Raw genomic sequence first — 16,571 nt, forward strand, 5'->3', positions numbered from 1 at the left:
GCAGTTGAGGTCCAGTATAATGCAGCAAGCTAAAGTAATTATGAGAATTTGAGGTCCAGTGCAGTGCAGCAAGTTAAGGTGATTTTGAGGAGTTGAGTGCCAGTATAGTGCTGCAAGCTTAGGTAATTAAGAGAAGTTGAGGTCCAGTGGAGCAGCAAGCTAAGGTAATTATGAAGAGTTGTGGTCCAGTGTAGTGCAGCAAGCTATGGTAGTTATATGGAGTTGAGGTCCAGTGTAGTGTAACAAGCTAAGGTAATTATGAGGCATTGAGGTCCAGTGTACTGCAGCAAGCTAAGGTAATTATGGGGACTTGAGGTCCAGTGTAGTGCAGCAAGCTAAGGTAATTATGAGGAGTTGAGGTCCAGTGTAGTGTACCAAGCTAAGGTAATTAGAAGTTGGGGTCCAGTGTAGTGCAGCAAGCTAAGGTAATTAGGAGGAGTTGAGGTCCAGTGTAGTGCAGCAAGTTAAAGTAATGATGAGGAGTTGAGGTCCAGTGTAGTGCAGCAAGCTAAAGTAATTATGAGGAGTAGAGGTCGAGTGTAGTGTATTAAGCTAAGGTAATTATGAGGAGTTGAGGACCAGTATAGTGAAGCAAGCTAAGGTGATTTTGAGGAGTTGAGGGCCAGTGTAGTGTAGCAAGCTAAGGTAATTATGAGAAGTTGAGGTCCAGTGTCGTGCAGCAAGCTAAGGTAATTATGAGGAGTTGAGGTCCAGTGTAGTGCAGCAAGCTAAGGTTATTATGGGGTGTTGAGGTCCAGTGTAGTGCAGCAAACTAAGGTAATTATGAGGAGTTGAGGTCCAGTGTAGTGCAGCAAGCTAAGGTAATTATGAGGAGTTGAGGGCCAGTGTAGTGCAGCAAGCTATGGCAATTATGTGGAGTTGAGGTCCAGTGTATTGTAGCAAGCTAAGGTAATTATTAGGCATTGAGGTCCAGTGTAGTGCAGCAAGCTAAGGTAATTATGAGGTGTTGTGGTCCAGTGTAGTGCAGCAAACTAAGGTAATTATGAGGAGTTGAGGTCCAGTGTAGTGCAGCAAGCTAAGGTAATTATGAGGAGTTGAGGTCCAGTGTAGTGTGCCAAGCTAAGGTAATTAGAAGTTGAGGTAAAGTGTAGTGCAGCAAGCTAAGGTAATTAGGAGGAGTTGATGTCCAGTGTAGTGCAGCAAGCTAAAGTAATGATGAGGAGTTGAGGTCCAGTGTAGTGCAGCAAGCTAAGGTAATTATGAGGAGTAGAGGTCTAATATAGTGTATTAAGCTAAGGTAATTATGAGGAGTTGAGGTCCAGTATAGTGCAGCAAGCTAAAGTAATTATGAGAATTTGAGGTCCAGTGTCGTGCAGCAAGCTGACGTAATTATGAGGAGTTGAGGTCCAGTGTAGTGCAGCAAGCTAAGATAATTATGAGAAGTTGAGGTCCAGTGTAGTGCAGCAAGCTAAGGTAATTATGAAGAGTTGAGGTCAAGTGTAGTGCAGGAAGCTAAGGTAATTATGAAAAGTTGAGGTCCAGTTTAGTGCAGCAAGTTAAGGTAATTATGAAGAGTTGAGGACCAGTGTAGTGGAGCAAGCTAAGGTAATTATGATGAATTGAGGTCAAGTGTAGTGCAGCAAGCTAAGGTAATTATGATGAGTTGATGTCCAGTATAGTGCAGCAAGCTAAGGTAATTATGAGGAGTTGAGGTCCAGTGTAGTGCAGCAAGCAAAGGTAATTATGAGGAGTTGACGTCTAGTGTAGTGTAGCAAGCTAAGGTAATTATAAGGAGTTGAGGTCCAGTGTAGTGTAGCAAGCTAAGGTAATTATACGGAGTGTAGGTCCAGTGTAGTGCAGCAAGCTAAGGTAATTATGAGGAGTTGAGGTCCAGTGTAGTGCAGCAAGCTAAGGTAATTATGAGGAGTTGAGGTCCAGTGTAGTACAGCAAGCTAAGGTAATGATGAGAAGTTGAGGTCCCATGTAGTGCAGCAAGCTAAGGTAATTATGTGGAGTTGAGGTCCAGTGTAGTGTAGCAAGCTAAGGTAATTATGAGGAGTTGAGGTCCAGTGTATTGCAGCAAGCTAAAGTAATTATGAGGAGTTGAGGTCCAGTGTAGTGCAGCAAGCTAAGCTAATTATGAGGAGTTTAGTTCCAGTGTAGTGCAGCAATCTAAGGTAATTACAAGGAGTTGAGGTCCAGTGTAGTGCAGCAAGCTAAAGTAATTATGAGGAGTTGAGTTCCAGTGTAGTGCAGCAAGCTAAGGTAATTATAAGGAGTTGAGGTTCAGTGTAGTGCAGCAAGCTAAGGTAATTAGAAAGAGTTGAGGTCCAGTGTAGTGCAGCAAGCTAAGGTAATTATGAGGAGTTGAGGTCCAGTGTAGTGCAGCAAGCTAAGGTAATTATGAGGAGTTAAGGTCCAGTGTAGTGCAGCAAGCAGCAGCAGAGGGTGTAATAGTAGAAACAACAGTAGCCGGATCAGCATGAGAAGTAGCAGTTGGTAACAGGGTTGTTTTGTGGAACCAATTACCACGAAACGTAGTGGAGGTGGGGTCCCTCGATTGTTTCAAGCGTGGGCTGGACATGTATATGAGTGGGATTGGGGGGTTATAAATAGCATCTGCCTCGTATGGGCCAATAGGCCTTCTGCAGCTACCTTTATTCTTATGTTCTTAAATCGCAGGAGGAACAGCAGTAGCTGGATCAGCATAAGTAGCAGTAGAAAGAGCAGGAGGAACAGCAGTAGCAGGATCAGCATGATAGGTAACAGTAGAAATAGCAAGAAGAACAGCAGTAGCTGGATCAGCATGAGAAGTAGCAGTAGAAATAGCAGGAGGAACAGCAGTAGCTGGATCAGCATGAGAAGTAGCAGTAGAAATAGCAGGAGGAACAGCAGTAGCCGGATCAGCATGGTAAGTTGCAGTAGAAATAGCAGGAGGAACAGCAGTAGCTGAATCAGCATGAGAAATAGCAGTAGAAATAGCAGGAGGAACAGCAGTAGCTGGATCAGCACGATAAGTAGCAGTAGAAATAGCCGGAGGAACAGCAGTAGCTGGATCAGCATGATAAGTAACAGTAGAAATAGCAGGAGGAACAGAAGCCGGGGAAATTTTGTTTTCAAGGATGCCGTGAGTAGGAAGAAGGGGGTGTAACATCATTTTCAGGACATCAATAAATTAAAAACTTTAAATATTTAAATTTGTATTCAAAATAATGTGTGTACAAGAACATATGAGTAATATACAATTGTGGGGACAAGAGTTACACAAACTCATGAAGCCATTATTACGTAAAGTGTTTCCCGCAAAACTTGCAATAATTTAGAAGAAAAATCAATTAAAGGTGTGACGGGGTAAGCACTTAATACTAAAAGGGAAGTAAGCTAACAAAAATGAATAATTTTAAGAAAACACAAATGAGTACAATAAAAATGTGATACCTAATAATGACTGGTATAGACTATTACATTATTGAGTCGATAGTTCTAGCAACAGTACAGTACTTTATTTACATTTATAACACAATAGAAATACTAAGGTGTAATTTAGAAAAGAAACTGGACTTTTTCTCCTAACATTTTCTTGGAACTTAACAGAAATATAGTATAAGTTATGGTTAATGAGGGCAACAATAAAAATAAAGAAGGATCATAAGATTTCCTTTATTCAAGGAAACAAGAATAAGCAAAGGACATGAACAGTTGTGTCCAGACCACGGTTGTGTGCGGTCGCAAGGTTGGCGCTCTTGGCGTCCGCTGCTTGGTGGGAGGTGGAGTATTGTCCCACACTCTTCGTTTTTGCACGTGGTGATACAGGATTTTGTGCATTTGTTCTCGATTATTGACAGCGTCGAAGAAATGGCTGAGGCCTTATGCCTAAGTGGTAGTGAGGAGGACAGACAAGATGATAACAGATCGTTTGAAGTAGTAGTGAACAAAAGAAACGGAGAAATAATAACAGACAGCGAGACAGTGAGAGTGACGATGAAATTACAAAGAGACCAAGGAATGAGACCCTACTCAGCAAGACTCAAGACAAGCAAGACAAGACAAGAAGGAAGAGGCTGTTGTTCCCTACAACATGCCAATTGAATTTCCACCAAAAGCTAGAGTGGACGGTACGTCTAGCTGAACAATGTTTGGAATACGAACCACTTTTCAAGGAGGGTCTTCACCGGCCCTACATAACAGTTGGGACTGAACAGGCCATGGAACGCCTCACGACGGTTGGTTTTGAAAATGTAGTGATGGTTCCTCCAGAAGAAGGTATGTTGCACACAAAGATCATAGTTTTCAAGTTTCCAACTTATTTGGATCCTGACTGTCTTCTTCTTAACAATGATAATGTTGTCTGGGCAAAGAGCAACAGTGTTCGTGGTGACAAACAAATACAGGTTGTTGCCTTGGTAAAGGGTGAGGCGCCGGAGAAAATTTTTGTGCAAGGACTATGTTGGGATTGAGTACTACAGATGTTGGAGGTAGCATGTTTGGAGCAGATGCTCTTTTGTTTATGATCTTGTTAATAATATTTCATGTACCTGATAATGTTTTTGTTGTTGTTACTGGCGGAGAATAAAAACCATGTGGACGAAGATTGTTTGTCTGACCAAAACCATAACAGTGGCGACGAGAATTAAACATCGCTGGCAGAGAGCCTGGGTACGAGACGTGGTGTGAGGATCAAGACAGTGCTGGGTACGTCGTGTGGACGAGTGGACGCTTCGCATATAACAGTGGAGTGTGCTACACCGTGGCCATGGCTACCATGTCAATCGAGCCGTTAAACACTGCCAAGATCTCGTTGGACCTGTGGCTCAGCCTGCTGGAAGCAAACTTTCAGTACCGGGAGATTAAGGAGGACGCCACCAAGAAAGCGGTACTCTTAGTTTCACTGGGTTCTGAAGCATATAGTGTTCTCGGAAATTTGTGTGCACCTGAGCTACCGCACACGAAGACCTATGTAGACTTGATTGCTTTGCTTAAACGTCAGTATGTGGTGAAACCATCACATCACAGGAGTTTGATGGATTTCCAGAAGAGGACGAAAAAGCAGCAGGAATCCGTACAGGATTTATTTGCGGAATTGAAGGCTTTGGGTAACCACTGCAACTTCGGAGCACAGTTGGACGGCAGGGTTAGGGACCAGTTGTTCATGGCAGTGGAAAAAGAGAATTATTTCCCTAACCTGGTGGCAGAAAATTTGGATCTACAATCGATGACTTCATGGACGGTGCTCGAGAAGATATTGAACCTGGAAAGGGCTTTTGGAAGTAAGACTTCTACTCAGGAAATTATGGTCGTACAGAGCCAGACCAGATGTACACACTGTGGATACAAGCACATAAGTTGCAAGTGCAAGTTTCGTGCATATATATGCAACTTTTGTAACAAGGAGGGACAGTTGCAGAGAGTGTGTAGGGAATATCTGAACAGGAACAACAAGGCCTGGGAGAGGAGACGACCAGGGAATGCAGGAAGAAGAGGTAGTGGTACTGTGGTCAAGGCAGTAGAGGAAGGTAACCAGTCTGAAGAAGCGGCAGGTGAGGAAAACCGACTATATTCGGTGAAAGAAAAGGTATGTTCAGTGAAGTCGCAAGTGGTGAATTTTGTAATTAATGGGAAGTTAGTTCCCTTGGAACTGGACACTGGTGCTGCAGTGTCAACATTATCTAGAGATTGGGCAGATACCTTGCAATTGAATGTAAAACCAGGTAAAAAATCTTTAAGTGCTTATGATAATGTACCGATTAAGGTCTATGGCAAGGTGTCGGCAAAAGTAGGTTATAATGGAAAAGAAATTAACCAGGATTTTTATGTAGTGGATTCACATAATCCTAGCCTATGTGGTAAAGATCTCATGGAAAAAGTGGGAATTTTCTTGGCGGGCCTAGATGAATTGTCAATAGTTAAAACAATTAAAAGTGCCGAACAAATGTTAGACAAATATTCAGTGGAGGCAGCTAAGCCAATTAATAGCATGGTGGCAAAAATTCACCTGAAAAGTGGGGCTTCACCTAAATTTTTCAAGGCAAGAACAGTGCTGTTTCATTACAAGCAATTGGTAGAATCAGCCCTGGAAAAGCATGTGGCAGAAGGCATCTTAGAGCCAATTACACATAGTGAGTGGGCAGCCCCAATTGTACTAGTGTTGAAGGCAGATCGGAAATCCTTGAGAATCTATGCAGACTTCAAAGAACTGAACAACCGCATACATTGTGAGAAGTACCCTTTACCTAAGATAGATGAGTTGTTGTCAGTGGTCTGCAAGGGAGCAATTTTTTCTAAGATTGACCTGAAAGATGCTTACTTGCAAATTCCTGTAGAGGAGGAGAGCCAGAAATTGTTAGTGATTAATACCCACAAGGGGTTATTTAAGTATAAAAGACTTCCTTTTGGACTCTCCTCGTCTCCAGCAATTTTTCAGAGATTCACGTCCCAGTTGTTAGTTAACATTGAAGGTGTGGCTAGTTTTTTAGATGACATTATTGTATGTGGAGAGAATGAGGAAGTGCATGATGCTAGATTAGAACAAGTTTTGAATCTTTTGCAAAAGCACAATGTGAAGATTAATAAGGGGAAAACAACGTTGAAGACCAAGGCCATTGAATATCTGGTGTACTATATTTCAGGTAAGGGCTTTACTCCTTCTCACAAAAATGTAGCTGCTATAATAGATGCCCCAGCCCCAACATCAGTTGGGGAAGTACAGTCTTTTGTTGGGATGGTTACATGTTTTTGTAAGTTCGTGAAGAACTTTTCAACAAATAAAAAAAGGGGCTAGATTTAAGTGGGCAGCAAGATAGGAAAATGCTTTCAGGAATATTAAGCAGGAATTGATCAATTCTCCAGTGCTCACTAATTTTACAGGTAGACTTCCGTTAAAACTGGAGGTAGATGCTTCCCCAGTAGGAGTGGGGTGTGTATTATTACAGGAAGTAGATGGTCAGGATAAAGTAGTATATTTTGCTAGCAAGAAATTATCTCCTGCGGAACAGAATTATTCTCAGTTAGATAAAGAAGCCTTAGCTTTGGTATATGCTGTAAAAAAACTGAGGTATTTTCTGCTGGGGAGGAAATTTCTTGCTAGAACAGATCATAAACCCCTGCTAGGATTGTTTGGCAGAGGTAAGCAGATTCCAGTTAATGCCAATTCTAGAATTCAAAGATGGGCTTTACTACTCTCTCTGTTTGAGTATGATTTAGAGTTTAAGCCAGGCAAGGATGATGTAGTAGCTGATGCATTAAGTAGATTGCCTGTGACAGAAGAATTAAATTCCAGTGGAGTATGTTAACCTGGTGGAATCTATGTCTTTTGAGGATATTTCATTCCAGACTATTAGGAAGGCAACTGGTAGAGATCCTAAATTAAGTCTGTTGTTGAAAAATGTCAAATATGGTTGGAATGATAATTTGTTATTGTCAGAGTATGCTGCAGTGAAGGCTGACCTTAGTATTCACCAGGATGTACTCTTGTATAGGAATAGAGTGGTGGTGCCTGGGGAACTGAGATGTAAGATTTTGGAACAGCTGCATGTAGGCCATAATGGTATAAATGCTATGAAATCAGAAACTAGAAGTTGGGTTTGGTAGCCAAAAATAGACCAGGATATTGCTGAGGTAACAAAAAATTGTCATATTTGCTTTAAGAATTATCAGAAACCCCAGGCCCCAGTACTTTCTTGGCCATGCACTGGAAAACCCTGGACTTCATGACCCGCAAGACCCGCAAGACTTCATGTAGATTATGCGGGACCTATGGATAATAAATATTACCTAGTGGTGGTGGATTCATACACCAAATTTCTGGATGTGCATGTGTGTAATTCCACCACATCATCTGTAACTTGTGAATTACTAAGGAAAACATTTTGTAATTTTGGATTGCCAGACATAATTGTCTCAGACAATGCTCCTTATTTTGTTTCTGTGGAAATGGAGGATTTTTTTCGGAAAAATGGTATTAAACATGTAACACCTGCCCCCTATAATCCTTCTTCAAATGGTCTAGCAGAGAGAGCAGTGAGATCCTTGAAAGAAGGGTTAAAGCGGTTACGGAAGGTACTATTAATACAAGACTTTGTAGATTTTTATATAATCAAAGGAAAACTGTTCATTCTACTACTGGTAAATCTCCTTCTGAATTACTGTTTAATAGACACTTTAAAGTGCACATGGAAGCAGTAAAGACAGATCCCAATAAAGAGAAATCGGTAACTAGCTTGGCCAGTCAGTTGGCTCAGAGAGAGGAATTGTTGTTTAATGAGGGGGATGCAGTATATGCAAGGAATTTTGGAAGTGGAAAGCCCTGGGTGGAAGGGAAAATTAGGGAGGTCCTAGGCCGCAGGAACTTCACTGTGCAAGTGCAGAGTTTTGGGAACATTAATTGGAAAAGGCATGCCGATCAGCTCATGCCAAGGTTCACAGGGAATTTTGAAGACCCTTCAGGTGGGGGTGGGGCAACTAGTGATATCCATCCTTATAATGAAGGGATAGCAGCACCTGCAAGAGACCGGGAGGCAGAGCAAGGGGCAGTAGAGGGTAATGGGGATACAGTTAACCCTATGGACTCTACAAGGAGTAATTCAGAAGAATGTTTCCCAGAAGTAACAGGTTAGGACTTCCAGTTGAGAAAATCAGGAAGAGTCATACGACCGCCTGATAGACTTAACCTGTAGGGATATAGTTTATTTAAAAGGGGAGGAATGTTGGGATTGAGTACTACAGATGTTGGAGGTAGCATGTTTGGAGCAGATGCTCTTTTGTTTATGATCTTGTTAATAATATTTCATGTACCTGATAATGTTTTTGTTGTTGTTACTGGCGGAGAATAAAAACCATGTGGACGAAGATTGTTTGTCTGGCCAAAACCATAACAGACTAGGCTATAGGAACGTTGCAATATACGTTGAGGAGCCCATACTGTGCATGAAGTGTTCACGTTGGGGACATATGGCATGGAAATGCCAGTTTGACCCCAGGTGTCGGTATTGTGAGAAAAAACACGACTCGCGAGAGTGTAGAGTCAAGATTGAAAGAAGTGAAAAAATCATCCCATTTAGTTGCAACTGTCGAGACAGCCACAATGCTGGTTCTTCTCTATGCCCCATGAAGCCTCATCTGAAAGAGACTAGGACGGGGTCTTACAAGCAGGATAGATGTATCCTCGCAGCAAGGAAAGATTGTGCAAGAGGAACATGGAGGAAACAGCTGGAAGCCAACGACAGCCCCTACGATCAATGTGTGGGAAAAAGGGACGGAGAAAGAAAAGGCGAGCTTAGGGAATGTACATCATGCAGTGGAAAAACTGAATCCTTTTGACGACAAGGTTCAGGACAATATGGTCACCTAAAAGGATGGTAATCAAATTTTAGAGTATCTAAAAAAACTAGATAAGAGGATTGAGGCATTGGAAAAATTGGCTATGGAAGGTAGACGGGGTGAAGATGGTGGTGAAACAGGACGTGTAACTGAAAGTAAAACGGGACGTGAAATGGAAAGTGAAACGTGCGTAGAAGAAAGTAATGATGTGCATGAGGTAACGATGATAGAGGATAGTCAGGAGAATACACTTTCTAGTAGTGTTCGCGGTGTTCAACCTCCTGTTGTGACAAATGGTGAAAGAACGGTTAAAGTAAAACGGGTTACAGAAATAACAAAGAAAATAGATATGAATAATATTACCTTCGATGTTAGTAGTAGTTGTGAAAGTGAGGAGAAAGAAAAAATGTTACGGTGTTGGAAGGAAGTTTCTAAGGTACTTTCGTATCTCATGGAATGTGACGGACAGGGCAAAGGTAGTTTTATTATTAATCATGGATGAAAGTAAATTGAGAATATTATCTTGGAACATTAATGGATTAAAAACTAGAGCGGTGGATGTACACTATTATACTCTTAGAGAGAATATTGACATAGTAGCACTCCAGGAAACTGGGGATAGGGATGGTAGCATTCTGAGGCTAAATGGCTATAGAGGCTTTCACTTATATGCTGATGGAGGAACTAGGGATGTCTCATGTTATGTCAAAGGTACCATACCTGCCGAGTTAACTGGAATCCCTCAGAGATATAGAGGTATTGAAAGTATTAGCTTGCGGATACAATTAAAGGACCGAGAGTTAAATTTCATTAATCTATACATCTCTGATATCTCCCTTGATTTAAGATACTTGCCAGATTCCTTCTTTTCTGAAGATACACTTGTGGTAGGGGATTTTAATGCCAGACATCCAGCTTTAGGATCAAGGGGTAAAGCAAATAGGAATGGTTGCAGATGGTACCAGTTTTTGCAGGAACATGAAGATGTTCAACTGCTGGGCGAGCCCTCTCCTACTCATTTGAGGGGAGGGAGATTAGATTATGCTTGTTTAATAAATGCTGAGGGCATAGAGGGGAATTGTCTTACTGTGGATGAAATGCTAAGTGATCATTTTGCATTACAAATACAGCTTAAACTAGATAAAAAGCATGCCTGCCTTCAGAGGAAAAGGTTAAAGTTTAATGAGGGAGAATTAAGGGGTCGTGTTGGCCATATTAAGTCTTGGTATGATACTTATAAGCCAGTTTCGGCAGAAGCATTTTATGAAGATTTAATTAAGGAGGTAGATGTATTTAATGCAACATTGAACCGGAAACCATCTAGTATAAAAAGGCATCTCCCCAGAAAAGAAAATTATACACATGACAAGATGCTTAAGGGGTGGCTATTAACAATGAGGAGAGCTCACAGGGATTGGAATAAGAATGGTAGGACTGGGGAAGGGAAGAATGCTCTACTGGCAGTTGCTAGGCTATGCGGGGAGAAGCGAAAGGAAATTAGGAGCAAGTATTGGCAGGAATTTGCAGAGAAAGTTGGGAGTAACAGAAACTTGAAGGAAATCTGGCAAGACGTAAATAAAATAAGGGGTAAAAAGCATAATTTTGTTGCTCATCCAGACCCGCAAGGAATTGCAAATGGGCTCGTAAATAAATGGGCGGAAGCTGCCAAACTTAGTTCATTACCCGCTGTAACGAGAGAGTCATTAGATTCTTGGAAAGATCTAAGAAAGGATTTTATACTTACAGTAGGTAACAGTGGTGATGTCACTTGCACAGGTATTACCAGGGAAGAACTAATAACGGCGATTAAAGTTGGGAAATCTACCGCACCTTGGGAGGATGGAGTAACTTATGAAGTACTTAATGAACTTGCCAATAATGACGAAAAGCCCACTTTTAGACCTCTTTAATATTAGTTATAAAGAGGGAAGTATTCCCAGTAAATGGAAAAAAGCTATGATCATCCCTATCCCTAAGGCCAATGGAGAGTATAGACCTGTGTCTTTAACCTCGTGTTTTTGTAAAATGATGGAGAGGATCATTTTAAATAGACTTTTATATATAATAGGTGATCAGCTGTCTAGTAATTTGTTCGGGTTCCTCAAAGGAAAAATTACCTCTGATTGTATTATTAAATGTCTAGCTAATGAAAATGATTATTATAGAATTTTCATTGATTTACAAGGAGCTTTTGATAAAGCCAACAAAGAGGTTATTTTATATGAATTAGCTAGTCTTGGTGTTAAAGGGAAATTATTGCGCTGGATAGGGGATTATCTTTACGAAAGGAAGGCTCAGGTGTGGTATCAAGGTTGTATGTCAGGTGTGAGGTCTTTTGAACTCGGCACACCTCAGGGAGGAGTGTTGAGTCCCACCCTGTTTAATGTACTAATGAATAAGATAGCATCTGAGAGATACTCAAATGGGGTAACTCCGATGAAATATGCCGATGATATTTTGTTTCAGGGCAAAGATATTTCAAAGGTTCAAACAGTGTTGGACAATTTCGAAAACCTGTGTCACCATATGGGACTGGTGGTTAATGAAAACAAAACTAAGTTTGAATGTAGAAGTCGGAGCCCCATTGTATTGAAAATAAACGGTAAAAATATAGAGAGAGTTAATATACATAAATATTTAGGCATATATGTTGGATATACCCATGAGAGTTTGGAAGCTGAGATGAACAGACTGTTGGGTCAATGTCGGAAGAGATTGCAACCTCTGAAGGCCTTGGCATGCTGTGGAAAGGGAGTGGGAGTCCCTGTGCTACGAATGATATACTTGAGTACTATAAGATCTCTTATTGATTATGCTGCACCTGTCATTTCTTTTTTTTGGTAAAGGTAGGATGGGCAAGTTGGAGAAGGTACAAAATGAAGCCATGAGAATTATCTTAGGATGCCCAAGAAATGCTATGATTGAGATAATGAGGATGGAGTTGAATCTGCAGAGTATTGGGGATAGAATTGAAGAGATAAATGTAGCCTCTGCCATTAGATTATTGAGAGGTGGGGGAGCTAATGAATTAATCCTCTCGTCTCAAAAGGTGGGAAGTAGTGAACAGTGTATGATGAAGAAGAGAGTATATATGAATAAATTATGTTATAAAGTATGATGTTATTACAGAGTGTATTGCTGTGCCCAAGAGAAAATTTACCCCACCATGGGAGGATTGTAATGTAGATGTAGTAATTACTCCCTTGCATAAGAAAAAAAGTATGTATGAAATAGGAGAGCTGAGGGCAACATATGATTGTATAATTAGAAAACTGCCTACAGAAAACACTCTACATGTATATTGTGATGGGTCAGTAGCTAGGGATGGGAAAGCAGGATGTGGAGTCTTGATCAGGGAGTACACTGACATCGGCACTGTAGATACTGTTATTGGACGCCGCTTAACTGACAATGTCTCTTCAACGCAGGCTGAACTCCAAGGAGTATTAGCAGGATTACAGGAAGTAGTCAAATGTGGTAAAAATGCTTGCTTCTTTATTGACAGCAGAGGAGCGTTAGAGTCTTTAAATAGCAGACGCCCAGTATATCAGAATATTGTGATAGAGTGTAGAGAGAATGTTAAGAGACTAGAAAAAACTGGGTATAAAGCCAGATTCATGTGGATCCCTTCACATGTGGGAATACTGTTGAATGAGGTAGTTGATGACATAGCGAAGAGAGCCACTGAAAAAACTCTTGTTGATGTTGTATGTCAGTTAACCTTGAAACAAATAAAAACAAGAATCAAGATGATCCAGGAGGGTGAAGAAATGATAAAGAGAATGGCAATGGTGGACAGTAGTAACACACTTAAGAATTATTCAATAATAAATACAAATTCGTCCTTCACTTATGGTAAAGGAAAGTCTACTTGGAAGGATTCAATTTACATGAGATTAAGATTAGGATACAAATATATCTGGCAATACGGTGTTGATGCAACCTGTCCTCTTAAAAAGAACGTCAACAGTTGCCGTTTGACTCTACGGCTGTTTTTGGACGTTATTTTGTGTAAAACTACGTCTATTTTCGCTTCCATGGACTATCTCTTGTTATACACTGAAATACCACACTCTTATTATTCTATAACTCACAGACTATGCTCTGATATATGTTCTTCAAGTAAAAATACATATATTTTTGCCTTAATTAGGCCATAATCCAGAAAATTCCAGCCCATCGATCTTCATATTTAGGAAAACATCTAATAAATTTGGAAATTAATTTTTCGTTCGCCGACAGTTGCCTGTTACTATTTAGTCTTTTATGCTTTAATGTCGCTGGTCATTGTGACTTTCCCAGGATTTATATATGTTTTGTAGTAGCATTTAGTCAGACTACAGTAATTTAACTAATGGGAAACCTTTATAATCGTCGTAAATTAGTAATAATCATTTATCAAATAATAAATTAGCAAACATGTACAACTTCTTATGTTACGACTTTTCGGTTAGGCCGTTCTGTTTGTTTACAATACAATACAATACAATACAATACAATACAATACAATTTTATTTAGGTAAGGTACATACATACAATAAATATTTACAAGGATTGTTTGACTCATAGGTAGAGCTAGTACATACAATGCCTAAAGCCACTATTACGCAAAGCGTTTCGGGCATGATAAACTTAAATGAACAAGCTTAATACTAATTGAGCATAATGAGTAGAATGAAAACAAGAAATGAAAACATAGATGAAAAAGCAGCACAAATACAATTATGTCGACAAACAGCGCTCTTTAAAGAAAAAAACAGACATTGGTTGACAATAGAAGGGTAAGGTAGGTTACAGGGAATTTATTAGGTATAGCTTCGCTTTTAACTTAAACTGGTTGAGAGAGGTACAGTCTTTAACATGGTTGGGAAGGTCATTCCACATTCTGGGCCCCTTGATTTGTAGAGCATTTCTAGTTTGATTAAGTCGTACTCTAGGAATATCAAAACTGTATTTATTTCTGGTGTGATGCTCATGGGTTCTGATACAACCTTCTATGAAGCTTTTGAGATCAGGATTGGCATTATAGTTTAGCGTTTTATATATGTATAATACACATGAGAGAATGTGCAGTGACTTAATGTCTAACATATTCAGAGATTTAAGTAGGGGTACCGAGTGGTGTCTGGGGCCAGAATTGGATATTGTCCTAATAGCAGCTTACAACCCCAATGTTTCAAAAAACACAATACTTTTGATATATAAGTGACTAAGTATGCTCTAATACATGGTCCTCAATGAAAATTATGTTTTTATTTGTGTTAATTTGTCCATAATGAATAAGATTCGTTACTGTTGATCTTTATATTAAGAAAAACATCTAAGAAATTTGGTATTGAATTTTCGTTCAAATAAAGTTTCCAGTTACTATTTCCTAGTTATCCTTAAATGTAGGTGGTCATTATTTTACTGTTATGTATATAGAAATTTAGCATTATGCATTTATAATACAGAACAATTTGGTCCTTCCACTGCCTCATAATTATATAAAATTCATTGTGACAAATACTTGATAATTAAAATCAGAGTTTTTTGACAACTATAAAAAATCCTGTTGAAATCATGCCGTTTTGAGTTGTCATACGCTTCTTAGTAAATAATATTGTGTAATGTTTGGCACAATTTATCACTGTATTTACAAACTGTTTAAGTATTAATGTATTCATTTTTTTTAATGTGTGATATGTTACTTAATCCTAAACTTCTTTTGCAACATATATATCAGATATAAATAATTGTCGCGAAACAGCGTATGAAAAAATAAATTTCCCCAAATGAAATTAGTGTATCGGCGATCGAGCGGCCATATTTAAAAGTGTGTAGCGAGTAGATTATCCCAATAATATACTCGCTCCAAATGCATTGTTAATATTCCTGTCAACCTTTGGAGATGAATGAGGTGAGGCGTTGCCTGGGCAACACGGTGAGGTGTTGCCCGAGCATATAAGCAGCGGTGTAGCGAACATTGGCTAGTCTACTTTCAAGTGTGGTCTAGAGCAGACACTTGCGAGATACTGTACCAACGCTCAGTGCGCTCAACTCACACCAACGTATCACCTGTGTACTTCTGTATATTCGACCAAATATATATATAGTATCTTAGTGTCTGTGTTTATTGTCACCATACTTTACGTAACAATAGAACCGTTACATTGGTGACCCAGTGAGTGAAAAAGAACACCTAGTCACAAACTAGATCTTCGTCATGGATTTATCTACCAGGTTTCCAGCATACAACATGGACTCTCACTGGACCTCCACTGCTGCTGCTTGCTGTGGACTGCAACCACCTGTCATGGAACGTTGCCAACACCCTTGCCACAGCTATGATTTTCATCGCGATCGTCTCTGCATTTTCATCTACTACGGCTTGCTGCTCCACGATCACTACTCACTCATCTGGCAGCCTCATCAGTAACTACATGATGTGTGATCTACAGCCTGTCCTGCCGACTCTCCGTCGCTGCCAGGGCACTGCTTGTTCTACAGGGGCGCCCACGAAAGCTGCTCTTTCGTCAGATTCATCTACACGTTCACTGCATTCTGATACTCTGCCGACTCAAGCACTTTGCGCAGTACAGGACTTACAGCTTGCGTTTCCGACTCTTCGTCGCCTCCAGGACAATTCACCTCTAGCAGTGATTACCTCGTTGTCCTAACTACGTACCTACATTACCTCCTAAATGTCCTGGTGCCCGAGCCCATCCACCCCGAATCTAAATGCTCCACCAGCGACCCAAGGACGCAACAATTATGCACATTCTTCTCTCCTGCTACACCGAGCTTGTCCACACACTGCCTACATCTTTTGGTACCAGACTACAATTTCCACAGTCAACAATGTAGTACTCGGCGTGTACAGTCCTAATCAACCCAAGACGCTACAGCTTCGACACAGAGCAGGCAGCAGACTACGACCGCATCGAGCCGCCACGCTCTCGCTCCCCGAGTTCAGACACTCACAATTCTCAATCGAGCCGCCACGCTCTCCCACATAGAGCTCCACGACTCCGGCCTCACTCAGTTCTCTGCTCTGCTCCAGGCTTCGTCTCAACGTCTGCGACACTGCTAAATCCAGAGACACATCTGCCGACTACGCAGTTCACTTTTCTACCACAGTTACCAGCAACACCGCCACCTACGACAACGGACGATCCTGTACGACCTCTCACCCTACAACCCCAGTTACCAGCCGCACCACAACCTGATCCTGCGACGACGGACGATCCTGTGCGACCTCCCACCCTACGACCCCAGTTAGCTGACATCAGCGAAGAGGAGGAAGTTAACTTTGA

General features: G+C 40.7%; 1 protein-coding gene across 1 annotated transcript; it reads right to left on the reverse strand.

Annotated features, from left to right (window-relative positions):
• Positions 1-2,632: 2,632 nt before the first annotated feature.
• LOC123762375 (ice-structuring glycoprotein-like) lies at positions 2,633-3,115 on the reverse strand. Its single transcript, XM_069312052.1, has one exon. The coding sequence runs from the start codon at positions 3,113-3,115 to the stop codon at positions 2,633-2,635; it is 483 nt and encodes a 160-aa protein (XP_069168153.1).
• Positions 3,116-16,571: the final 13,456 nt, after the last annotated feature.

This window comes from Procambarus clarkii, chromosome 6 (genome assembly GCF_040958095.1).
Source record: "Procambarus clarkii isolate CNS0578487 chromosome 6, FALCON_Pclarkii_2.0, whole genome shotgun sequence".
In the NCBI taxonomy this organism is placed as follows: Eukaryota; Metazoa; Arthropoda; class Malacostraca; order Decapoda; family Cambaridae; genus Procambarus; species Procambarus clarkii.